Source organism: Pituophis catenifer, unplaced genomic scaffold, assembly GCF_029215685.1.
Source record: "Pituophis catenifer annectens isolate HBS135680 unplaced genomic scaffold, rPitCat1.0.hap2 SCAF_10, whole genome shotgun sequence".
NCBI classification, from domain to species: Eukaryota; Metazoa; Chordata; class Lepidosauria; order Squamata; family Colubridae; genus Pituophis; species Pituophis catenifer.
In genome coordinates this window covers 31,725,195-31,738,015 of record NW_027256890.1, presented here as the reverse complement: position 1 = coordinate 31,738,015, position 12,821 = coordinate 31,725,195, and the positions used below count along the sequence as shown (strand labels likewise).

The window sequence follows — 12,821 nt, the reverse complement described above, 5'->3', positions numbered from 1 at the left end:
GCATAGGTCTTTGGAGATTCAAGATGTTGTAGGATTTGCTCGATAGGCAAATTGCAAGGGGTCTAACAGAAGATCTCTGATGGTCTTCAAGTGGGCCAGCACGAGCCTTTCGAACGTTTTCATAATTATGGATGTCAGAGCAACTGGTCTGAAGTCATTCAGTTCCTTGATGGAGGGTTTCTTCGGTACTGGGATGATAGTAGAGCATTTGAAGCAAGAAAGAGCACAACACATCTCTAGCGATTTATTAAAGATATGAGTGAAGATGGGGGGCAATGCATCAACAGTCCTCTATCCTGGAGCCATTTAGTCTTTCTTCACAAAGGTTTTCTGGGAGTCTGAGGGTCAGAAATGGGATTCTTGGAAAGTCACGTGGTCCAACTTTGAACGTTTTCTGTGGCCCTGCAGGAGTTTGTGGAAGAGAAGAACTGTATGGTGATCTGGGGTACTCTGTCACTTTCCGATTGATGAAACCTCCACCCTATCAAAATATTTACTGGAGTAAAGGTATCGGCAACAACTCCATAAATATTGCTGTGGTGAACTTTCGGGAACCATGTCATCTCCAGCGCTCCCACGCAGCCTATAAAAAACGATTGTGGGTCTCTAAGGACTGCCAAAAACTAGCTCTCATGAATCTAAAGAAAGAGGATGCTGGCACATACACGGCAGACATTGTTTTACAAAACACAACTGCAAAGGAGTCCTTTAACCTGCAGGTGTGTAGTAAGTATCCCAGCCATGGCAGCAAATTCCTGGCCTCCCTCCTTTGCCCAGGCTGATGTGGAAGGGTGGGGGGCTTTTCTTTTGAGGGGTGATCTTTAGGTATCCAGTTTCTGCAGAGATGAACTTTTTGGAGGGAGCCCAGAGCTGATTTTTGGATAGCTCTTTGTCCATTTTTTGCAATGCAAATTAGTTCAAGATGTTTTGATCAGGCCGAGCCTTGCTTATATTCCACCCCCGCCCCTCCACAAATCTACCATTTTGCTCCCTGTCCCACCCTGTCCACCATCTTCCACACCAGGAGATTTGGTTCAGCTGAGGACTTGCATTTCTACGATGGGTCAGAAATGGAGTTCAAGCCGTGTCCTGCATGCTCTTCCCTCTGGAAGTGGGACCATGGGGATCCGTCACAGCTCCCTCCAGGCTTCCCTCCCACAGGGGCATAGGCTGCATTGGCCAGACCATGTGGGTTCCCAAACGGGGTAGCAGGGAGTGGCTGGTGTGCTTTGAAACTGGGATCTCCAGAGAGGCAGTTTAGGAGTCTGTCTGTGGATCTGGTGGGACTGGTTGGAACCTCAAAGACTTTGGGGGAAGAGTCAGGGGGTCCCTGAGGGTCCCTGAGCCTGGAAGGTTATCATCTTGCCCTCAATCCCTGGTTTGGTGTAAGGAGGGCTTGCTGGAAGGCAGAGGGTGGGGTGTGGGGTGCCTGCCCTCCTGTATCATGGTGGCCATAATGTGTCTTTATGATGTGAGAGGGGGGATTGTTGTGGTGTTGTTACTTGTGACAGAAATGGATGAGACGTATTTTCCTTGCTCTAATCTAAGCAAATCTATGGATTGACTCATGCCGTTGCTGCTTCCCCTTCCTCTCTGGCCTCACTGTGATTTTGTGGTCTCTCACAATGTGATGTGTCTCTCCATCTCCTGCTCAGGAAAGTTGCCAGACTCTGAGTTACGACTGACCTGCATTTCCAAGGGGGCTGGAAATGGAACCTGGCAGCTGATTTGCTCTCAAGAGACCTGGAAAGGTGAGGTGAACCTCAGATGGATCTCAGATTTCTATGCCACGGATGAAACCTTAGGGAGTTCTGTGATGGAGCTCACCTCCCAAGACCTTGAACTAATAGTCACCTGCGAGGGAGAAAGCAAGGATAGCATAGCATCCAGGACAGTCACCTTAAAGGAAGTTTGTGCTGGTAAGTTTTTCTTTCCATGAAAGAGACTTTTGAATCAAAAGGAGCCTCATTGCGACCACTTCTCCTCCTATGACCGGAGCCTAGTGGATTGGTCCACTTCCTTAGGCACAGGTTGACCACTGAGTGGGACTGTTTCCATTGCTTTATACATTTAACCACTCATGATCCAAATTTGTGTTTCCTGACCACAGCAGAAGTCCCCTCTGGGCATCTTGAAGTTGCAAATTACCCCTTTGCCCTTCCTTCCAGCAATTCTTAAATTTCCCCTTCAGATTACTGATTGATCTCTGTTCATGTCTGGGATTGGAGGGTCTTCTGGCCAAGCTTCCCCTCTTCTCCTTTCCTGTGTTGATTGTTGTGATTATCTTAGATTCACACATGGGTCTTCTGACCGGGAAGGAACAGCCTTTTATATGATCTCTTTCATGTTCACACACTCCCCCCTCTCAAAGGGGGCCATTCCCCATTCAGAGTCTGCCCTGATCCCCATTCTACATGTTTCCCCTGGCTAGTATCACCTTTGCAAACTGCACTCAATGAGACAATGGGAAAAAGGGGTTTGGACAGAGCCTCTGGGTCAGTCTCTGCCTGACACAGGAAGGTCACCCTTGCCGCCAAAGCCAAATTCCCCCCTTGATTTCTGGACACCTCCAGTTGAGCTGGCAGCAGGACAGAGGCAGCTGAGAATTGGGATGAAAAGGGGCCACACACATTCAACAAACAGTGTTTGTCTCCAGAAGGTTATGCTAGAACACACACACACACACACACACACACACACCGAGGGGCTTTAGGGGTGTCTTACCCCCACAGTGTTTGTCTCCAGAGGGCAAGTCATCTATGTACTAAGTTTGCTCAAGGCATTCCAGAGTTATGCTTGAACATACATACATACATACATACATACATACATACATACATACATCCTTATATATATAGGTAGAGAGAGATAACATGGAGAATTGCAGGATTTGAACTCCCCATGCAGAAACATTAGGTTAAAAGTCACTTTTCAAAAACCCTCCCAATTGTCTGGTGCAGTGGGAGCCAATCCCAAGATGTGAAGATGTTGTGGGAACTCCGAGCTGAGAAGGTGGTAAGAAGTTGTTTCAGGCCCAGCAGTCTGGCTCCTCTGGAATTGAGATGAAACAGATGGTCCCAGGCTCATCCCTCCCCCCACCCATTCCCAGGAGCAAGGTAAAAGACACATCACAGAACTTCCCTCCAAGCGCCCCACCCTTCCCTCCAGAATGGCAGTGTCCCTCCAGCATATGGACAAATGTATTGTAGTAAAGAATAGAGATGACTCTTTTACATACACACACACACACACACACACACACACACACACACACACACACATCTGGGTGCCAAATCTCAGGGATGTATGTGAGACTCAAAGGGGTTGAGGCAGTACTCCAAACTCTCATTGTGTGACATGTAACTGGAGAGGATTATCAAGGTCTGGATGGGAAGGATCAGGCTCAGGCTCAGTCCTAGCAAATCTGAGTGACAGTAGATTCAGGGATCTTGTTTCCATGGGGTCACACTTCCCTAACCTCTGTGCCATTCAGGGGTCCTTATGGACTCTTGGCTTGTGTGCAGCTGTGCCCAGGAGGGCTTAGCATACATCCATCTCATGTGACAATCACACTAATTCCTGCCACTGTCACACATGCTGATCCAACTTGTGTTGGGACAAGCCTTTGAAGACCGTGCAAGAGCTTCAGCTGATCCACTGGGGGTCAGCACAAGTAACTGTGGGTACAGATTGGTGCACCCTGGTAACACCTGCTCTGGTTGCTTGACGGAGTCTGGGTGCGTGTCAAGACTGACTTATACTTCCACCTATAGTCTGCTTTGCTTGCAGCTTGACAAAGAAAAGGGAGGGGGTGGAATGGAATGCAAAGGTAGGGGGAATGGCATCCCATGAGACGCTGCTCCCACCCCAAGCAGATGTCCCAGTGCGGTTGCCTGGTTCCCATAACAAAATGCACAGGAGTTATTGGTGGATGTAATGGACTGTGGGTGGCCGGTGGGAAAAGTGGGGGATGACCTATGCTCGCTTTTGCATGGGAAGCCCAGAGCTGATTTCACTTCTTCCGTGCCAATGTGGTTTATTCCATAAAGTTTTATATTCTTGGTAAAATAATGTTGCGGGAATTTCTTTTTTTGGCTTTGCCAAGTGGATGTCAGTGTTCCAGAAAGCTTCCACGCTGCCACTGGACAGTTGACATCAAACCAGCTCTCCAAATAGCAGCCCACTTGGACCCCACCAGGAGGTTGGCAGTTTCAAGATGTTGGCAACCAACAAAGAAATGGAAGGGCGGGAGAAGCCAAGGGAAGACTCCTCTCAAGAGACCCCAGTGGCAGCCAAGCCGAAGGCCCAAACAGAGGGCTGAGAAGCTGGAGCAAGAGCCCGTGCTCCAGAGGGAGAGAGTGACGGAAGAATCAGCGAGCCCCAGCAGAAGCAGAGGATCAACCTGTCCCCCCTGGAGTCACAGTGATCTGGGGGAGCAAGTGGAAGGCTGGGCGAGCAGCCAAATGGAAGTTTGGGGACAGATTTATTTATTTATTTATTTGTTGGTTCGATTTAGATGCCGCCCTTCTCCGGAGACTCAGGGCGGCTTACAATGCGTTACGCAATAGCCTTCATACTTTTGTATAGACCTGCTTAGTAGGGCTTTTGCCCCCCCCCCCCCAAAGCGGTGTTCTTTTTTATACAAAGTCAGCTTATTGCCCCCACAATCCGGGTCCTCATTTTACCTACCTCGAAAGGATGGAAGGCTGAGTCAACCTTGAGCCTGGTGAGATTTGAACTCGCAGTAATTGCAGGCAGCTGGTGTTACTTAACAGCACTTTAGTCTGCTGTGCCACCAAGGCTCTTGTTATGATGAATGGTTCCAGAGACATTAAGATGACCTGTTGATAAAGGAGGGTTTGGCGTGGAAGGGGAGTAAAATCTACATCCCAGCCAGCCAGAATGATATGTCCCATTCCAGGGGCTGCTTATCTGCCTGGGCCTAGTGCTTCTTCTGCTGCAAATGCAGACAAGCACCTCCATTCTCTGGGGCCTCCTGAAAGGATTAACAGGGGCTGTTACTCTTTTTCAGGACAGACCAAGAACCCTTCAAGGCTGCCTCTCTGGGCCCTGCTGTGCCTTAGCAAAGTGGGAAATCTTCTCCTTCTTGGCTGTTTGGGGCTTCTTCTGGTGGTGAAATCCAGAAAAGGTACCATTTTAAAGAAGCCCTCCTGTGAAAACCAACTTTTCCTTTTCCCTCCTCCCTCTCTCCCCTTCCTTCTTCCCTTCCCTTCCCTTCCCTTCCCTTCCCTTCCCTTCCCTTCCCTTTGCTTTCTAGACCTCTACCTTCTGGTCCATCCTGTCTACTAAAGCTCAACCTCTACTTTGCTTTCTACTTAGCAGCTGGAGGAAGGAGGATGCTGGTCCGATTCCTGCCAGCCTCCCAGAGGAGACCACGACCACCTGCAAGACATCTCAGCTCCATGTCAAACCCAACTGATGGATGCGACTGATGAACCTTCCCCAGTTCCTTCGCTTCAGATGTCCGTGGTCTTCTTTGATGGCTTTCAAGAGGGTTCTTTGGGACAAGGGTGCTTGCTTCCGTGGGCAACTCACTGAAGATGATTACCAGTTTGGCTATTGGGGGGAGGGCTCAAAAGGTGGCCACAGGGCTAGTCCATGTCACTCTGTGTGGCCACTCCCTTCTTTCCTTTCCCACATCCCAATTGCCCCAGAAACTGCCTCATCTGCCCTCCCCCCCATCACAAATAAAACCCACTTTTGCTGCTTGATTCTTTGTTTAATATTCAGGAGTATTCCCTGTTCTTTTCCCCACCACACCGTTGTGAGGGAAGCTGAGGGAGCTTCCACAGCTAAAGATCATGCTGGGGCCTCAGGGAGCCTTCCCTATTCTCTCTGGGTGTGTGAGGGGGCTGCTACCCTGGTTTTCCTCCCCTCCATCTTTCCGTCTCAGCCCCGACTCCCTATTTTCAAACCCACCCTTTGTTTCAGTCATGGGGCTTCCCCATTTCCACAGGGGACCTCAGCCCCTCAGGGACCTCCTTTCTTCCCTGGCTCCATCCAGCTGAATTTCCTGAGGGGGAATGGCTGGGGGCCCCTGGATTGATCCAAGAGGTGGCAAAACACTTCTGACAAATAAGTCTCGTGTTAGGTGTTTTGTGCCAGCCATGGTAGTTTCTTAAAAGGCCACCAGATGGGAGCAAAGAGGCACCCACTGGGGAGAATTAATGCCCCCCTGGCCCCCTCACACATCTTGGTAAGGGAGGGGCCAGGGGCCCCTATAAGAACCCCTGCACAGGGGCTGCTCTTTGGCTCTTGTTCTAACTTCCTACAGGGCTCAGTCCAGGCATGGATGCCTCCATGCCAGGGAACTCATTTTACTCTACTTTACTTCTACATAAAGATTCAACGTGATTGCATCCTTGCGTGCTGCCTTTTCTTGGAAGTGGCCTCAACGAACCATCGATCTTAGTGAGATCCCTCACATCCCCATCATCTTTGCTGGTCAGAAAGTCAGAAAAGGGGTCATGTGACCCCAGGACATTGCAACCGTCATAAGTACATGCCAGTTGCCAAGCCTCTTGAGCTGAATTGTGGCTGTACGTCTAGGTAGCCCAGCCCCAGAGACGAGGCAGCCCCCAACCTCCTGACCTTCCCCAAGAGCATGAAGACTCAACTCTGCCAGCTGTCTGGGGGCCCAAGGGGGCCCTGCAAGCCATGGGGGGGGTTGGGGAATGTCAAGTATTTGCAAGCCATTGGCACATATATCATACAGACATTAGTGGAGGCAGGAAGTGCCCCCACCCCTATGTGGAGAGGAGGGGCTTACACTGAGTATAAAACCCCCTCTAACCTTTCCACTATGCTCTCTTTTACGTTTGTTCTCCATGAGACATGATCTTTGATAGGGGTAGTCACACACGCTGTGTGCCCCCTACCCTAATGGATATTAAGACAGCCTTTGTATATAGTTAATATGTTTTGTTATATGAATAAATACATTTATCACATTTATTCTTGCATCTGCCTTTGGACTCTTCTATGCTCCTGGGTGTTTTCTACGATCCCAATTTCCACAGAATGGTAGCAGAGGGAATGGTAGCAGAACTCCACTCCAGGAGCTGTTGAAAAGGCGAGATGCCCTCCAAAATAACCTGTGAGAGAAGCTCCCCTGTTGTGACCAGAGGCCTTCAACGGAGGAGAACTTCACAGCAGCCCCAGACTGAATCAACGATGGAAAACATTGAAGGGGGTTTCCATCCTGCTACACCCTGGCAGCCAGAGGCCACCCAGATGCAGCAAGAGATCCCAGGGGCCGAACCAAGCGATGCTGGAGAAGGCTTCTTCAGCACTGACGAAGAGGGGGCAGAAGGACCAGATGAAAGCCTGGACAGGCAAGTGGCTGAGATGTCAGAAGAGGAGTGCAGAGCAGCGCTCGCCTGCCTCCTGAAGACAAGGGCAGCAGCCAGAAAGAGGCCTGAGGAGGCAGCACCAGAGATGCCTGCCATCCCGGTAAGGACTCCCCTGCCTGATCTCTCCAAGATGGCGCCTGCCGCCAGAGAGACTGCCCCCCCACCCAGTTTCCCGCCAAACAAAATGGCCGCCAGGCCACTTCCGGAGGCAACTTCCTCCAAGATGGCTGCTCCCCTGGGCACTTTGCCAGAACCACGAGCCAGGCCCTCCCCAGCTCCACAGCCCAGGCCTACAACGCCAGCCAGTCAGTTCAGCCTTCCAGCGGCCCAGAGGACCACTCCGAGCCCACAAGGCCCTTGCCAGGCCCCGCCTGCTATGGCAAACATCAAAGAGGCCATAGAGGCCCTGGTCGCTGCCCTGCAACTAATGGAGCAACCACCCACCGGCCCCCCCGAGGCCCCAGACCCAGCTGCCCACTCAAGGAGGGCCCCAAACCCAACCTCCCACCCCCGGAGGAACCCAGATGGACCTACAGCCTCCCACCCCCCACTGCAGAGGCACTCACCACTCACTGAATGCTCCAGGGAGGCCCAGGCTGAGGCCCCCACACCTTTCCGGCCCTGCTGGGATGACCCGGAGCTGCAATCCTGCTCCTCTGATGGAGAAGAGGAGATCCAGAGACATTTCCAGGCCTACCCAGCCCATGGACCTCATCTGATGGGCCTCCAGTCTCCAGAAAGATCTCCAGGCCTTCTTCCCACTCCTCCAAGGCTTCCCCGCCACATCGCTGATGTCCGGACCTATTCTGAGGCTCCAGCCAGACCTGACTTCAGAGCTCAGAGAGGGAGATCGGAGCTCCAACAAGAAAAGGCTTTGGAGCATGCTCCATTTCCTGCACGTGCCCAGTTGCTTCAAACTACAGAAGGACTACAAAAAGGAGCCAGACCTAAGCAATCGATCCCAGGCTTAGGGATCCCAATGCCATTCACATCAGGATCTTTTCAGCCATTTGAACAACTCCCCATGCAGTTTAATGGCAATAATTTTGTAACTTTGCCAAATAATTTTGAAAAATTACATTTAAGTGGTCAGAATTTTAAAAAATGGTGTAAAGAGATTCAGATAATTCTCTTAAGAGAAAATACTCTGGACATGATCAAAAGACCACCCCCTTTACCTTGGAGCCCTGAAATTGAGTTCCTGCATAAAAGAGCTTACATAACTCTGTTAAGTTCTATAGACACAGCTCTGTATGCCAGTCTTTCAGACGGCCTCACAGCTCAGGAAGTTTGGACTGCCCTATATAATTTGTTCCATAGTGACAATATGGCTGCAACCAGCAGATTGTCAAGAATGTTCCACAACTATAAACTCAGACCTGGTGTCAAAATGGGGGAACATTTGGCAACGCTTAAAGCCATGAGGGATGAGCTTATACAGAGGGGGGAGCCTGTTTCTGAATCCACTTTAATTAGTGTGATGTTGAACTCCCTAGACAAATCCTGGAGTCCCTTTATTATTTCTCTAGAAGGGGTTTCTAGGGAACAAAGAAATATAGAATACTTTTCTGGCCGCTTTATTGAGGAAGATTTAAGGCGCAGAGATGAGGAACAACAAGAAATGAAGGAGGCATATCACAGGCCTAGGCCTCAGAGGAGGCGCCAGGACACAAGTGAAAGGATTAATACCCTTCCCACCTGCTTTGACTGTGGCATACAAGGTCACTTTAAAAGGGAGTGCCCTCGCTCTAGGGCCAACACGGCTGGACTTAAGCACAGTAAAAATAAAAGAGGCCGTGGAAGAGGGGGAGGTGGTCATAAAGGATACCAATTCTGTAGTGTCACTAGTGACAATCACACCTCCCAGATAAAGGATGCTGAGGGGCTGTGGCTTCTTGATTCAGGTGCATCAACGCATATAGCCAACACAAACCAACAATTTAAGGTTTTACACCCACTCAAGTCCTCAGTAAAAGTTGCCACTGGGGACAAGGCAGAGGTAACTGGGGAAGGCATGATCAATGTGCCTGGTATAGGAGATGTCACAGAGGCACTGTATGTTCCCTCAATCAAGAACAACCTTTTAAGCATCTTAAAATTGATGGAGGATAAAAATGTAAAACTGGTTTTTGAGAAGGGTGGAGGTTATGTTTCCGAAAATGGGAGTGTTGTTGGCGATATTGTAAAAATCAACAATTTGCCTTATTTTTCCCCAAAAGCACAGGTCAAAAGGCACAAGAAACCTAACAAGAGGGCTCAGGGAGCTAACGCCCAGATAGAGCAGAAAGCTTCTGTGCCAGCCCCCAGGTTGTCCAAACTCAAGGACCCTGGACCTAAAACCAATGAAGCTTTTAAACCAGCTCCTAGGACATCCAAAGCCATTAAGGCTGAGCCCATTAAGGTCACAACTCCTCAGCCAACCCTGAGGAACTCTAAGGTGACCTTTAATCCAGTGCCTACTCTCATTACTGAACAGACCAAAGCTTGTAATGGTAAGATACATAAGGTTGATAAAGTATGCATGGGTAAACCTTTACATTTGGATTGTGCTCATATATTACACCGCAGGCTTGGCCATGCCAGCTTCCCAGTTATTAAGAAAATGCAAGATTTTTCTGATGGGCTTAAGATAAAGAATTGTAATACCTATTTGGAATGTGCCATCTGTAAGGCAGCAAAATCTAAAACTGCTGCTATACCTAAGGTCTCTTCCCGTCGTGCAAGGTACCCTTATCAGCTGGTACACATGGATTTGGTTGGTCCTTTTAGACCCTCCCTTGGTAGGGGGCGTTATTTTTTAACGGTAGTAGATGATTACTCTCGTTATGGCCATGTATTTATTTTAAAGGACAAAACTGAAGTCTTTACCAACTTCAAATATCTTTACAACCAGATCCAAACGCAACACAAGGTGTGCATCGCTCAGGTGCAGAGTGATAGGGGGACTGAGTTTACATCCGAGATTTTTGAAAAGTGGATGAAGGAGAGAGGTATCCTCCATTTTAAATCATCCCCTCGAACTCCGTCCGAGAATGGTATTTCAGAAAGGAGAAATGGAGTGCTGCAGAATGTTATGAACTGCCTACTTGCAGATGCTGACATGAGCCAAGTTTTTTGGGCAGAAGCGGTCAAAATGGCTAATTATCTAGTCAACAGGACGTGGAGTAGTGCCATTAACCAAACCCCATACTTCCTGGTCCATGGAAGGAAACCTAGCCTCTCACACCTGAGAATTTTTGGTTCCTATGCCTGGGTCCATATTCCCAAGCACCTCAGAAGAAAGGGGGGCAAGGCATCAAGGAGGCTCAGATTTATAGGTTATGCAACCGGCAGCAAGGCCTCTAGGTTTGTAGACAAAAATAACCTTGTCATTGTCTCTAGATCAGCTTCCTTTGAGGAGGGGTCAAATTGGTCAAAAATTCATTCCAATGAACCCGGTTATTCCCCTATTAGAAGCGACACTGAACAAGCAGCACCACCTGAAGAGGATGAACCAACAAACTCCAAGCAACTGACCAGCGAAGATCCAGATGGTGATGAATCCCTACCTGACTCTGACGATTCAGACAAGGAATCCCTGGGTGACTTCACACCTCCTGCCTCACCTAAACGACCATATCTTCGCAGCGCCTGGGACAGAGGCCCGCCCCATTTTGATTGGAAAGATACTTCCGGCAGCTCCAATTCTGACACCGATGCTCCGGATGACAATGATGATGGTGAGTGGCAATTTCCCAGACGATCAAAACGCTCCAATAAAGGGGTGCCACCCAAAAGGTTGGACATTGGCTGTGTTGCCTCGGTCAACAGCGTTACCATGGCCCCTAAAACGTACTCAGATGTCCTTCAGCTTCCCGAGGAAGAACAGCGCAGGTGGAGGGTGGCAATGGAGCGGGAAATGGACAGTCTCAAAAAATTGAAAGTCTTCATCCCCATGGAAGTCCCCAAAAAGAGGAAAGCAATTGGCACCCGTTGGGTCTACAAGGTCAAGCCAATGCCCAACAACAAACTCCTCTATAAGGCCCGGCTGGTAGCACAAGGCTACGCACAGCGCTACTTGCAGGACTTTGATGAAACATACTCCCCCACCGTGAGAGCGGAAAGTGTGAGGGCTGCTTTGGTCACCGCAGCAGCACATGGGGAACACATTTTTCAATTTGATGTGCAAACTGCTTATTTACACGCACATCTAAAACAAGAAATTTACGTCAGAGGTGCCCCCGGATTTCAACGGCAGGAAGGCCACACCTGGCTTCTGAAGAAAAGTTTGTACGGCCTCAAACAATCAGGCAGACTGTGGTACAAATGCCTGACTAAAACTCTCAAATCACTGGGTTTCCATCCATCTCCAGCTGATAAATGTACCTTCACAAGGGATACCAAAGGGGGGCTGGAGAAAGTCCTAGTGTATGTCGATGATCTTTTATATATAGGGCCTGACAAGGGGGGAAGTATTATATTTGCCAGGACCCTACAAAAAAAGTTCACTCTAAAGTCTTTAGGATATGTGGACAAGTACCTAGGCGTACAAATCATCACTACACCAAAAGGTTTTGCTCTCTCCCAAAAGGAAAAGATAGAGGAACTCTTGGTGAAATGTAAAATGGAAGATAGCAAGCCAACGGCTATCCCAATGCAGACCGACTATTATGGATTGGCACACAAGGATAGCCCAGAGTTCCAAAATAATACTCTATTTAGGTCAGTGATTGGCTCATTACTATATATAAGTAACTGGAGCCGTCCAGATATTGCCCTGGCCGTAAACCTGCTATCTAGACAAGTGGAACATCCTACCCAGTTCCACTGGTTAGCCATTAAAAAGCTATTAAGGTATCTCAAGACCACAGCAGATTACGTGCTTCGCTTGGAACCTGAGAATAGAGACAAGGCCCAATTAAAATGCTTCGCAGATGCGGACTGGGCCGGAGATACCAAGACACGTAGGAGTACTTCGGGCTTCTTGGTACTATTAAATGAGGCACCCATCCATTGGCATGTGGGGCAACAGAAATTTGTTTCGTGCTCCACCGCTGAGGCCGAATATGCATGCTTATCAGAGGCAGGGAACGATCTGATATGGTTTGATGCCTTAATTTCTAGCATCTGGACACCACCGACTTTGCCCATCCAAATTATAGAAGACAACACCGGGGCCATAGGCATTGCCAAAGCCTATGCGGTGGGAAAAAGGTCCAGACATATCGATATCCGCTATCAAAATGTTAGGCAACTAGTAGAGATGGGATTTATATCTTTATCACATTGTCAGACCAAATATCAAACAGCTGATATTTTCACAAAACCTCTACCAGCAGATAGGCACAAAGATCTGTGTAAAAAGTTATGTCTCACAGGGTAAAATTTGTTGTGCATTGCATTTGTATGTTTGCATGCCATTGGCTCGCAAGGAGGGGAACTGTCAAGTATTTGCAAGCCATTGGCACA

The 12,821-nt window shown here is 48.9% G+C and overlaps 1 protein-coding gene across 1 annotated transcript; it reads left to right on the top strand.

The window, feature by feature from the left end:
- The first annotated feature begins 275 nt into the window (after positions 1 to 275).
- On the top strand, positions 276 to 5,453 carry LOC139322433 (SLAM family member 5-like). Its single transcript, XM_070951533.1, has 4 exons — positions 276 to 726; positions 1,656 to 1,919; positions 5,033 to 5,149; positions 5,341 to 5,453. The coding sequence occupies exons 1-4, from the start codon at positions 276 to 278 to the stop codon at positions 5,451 to 5,453; spliced, it is 945 nt and encodes a 314-aa protein (XP_070807634.1).
- The last annotated feature ends 7,368 nt before the right edge of the window (positions 5,454 to 12,821 follow it).

What these genes read in the sequence shown, in the direction of transcription:
- LOC139322433 (XM_070951533.1), top strand. Translation starts at nt 276, where the DNA reads ATGCATCAACAGTCCTCTATCCTGGAGCCATTTAGTCTTTCTTCACAA. An exon ending in CTTAAAGGAAGTTTGTGCTG is followed by an intron (nt 1,920 to 5,032) that starts GTAAGTTTTTCT and finishes ACTCTTTTTCAG; the next exon opens with GACAGACCAAGAACCCTTCA. An exon ending in GGTGGTGAAATCCAGAAAAG is followed by an intron (nt 5,150 to 5,340) that starts GTACCATTTTAA and finishes CTTTCTACTTAG; the next exon opens with CAGCTGGAGGAAGGAGGATG.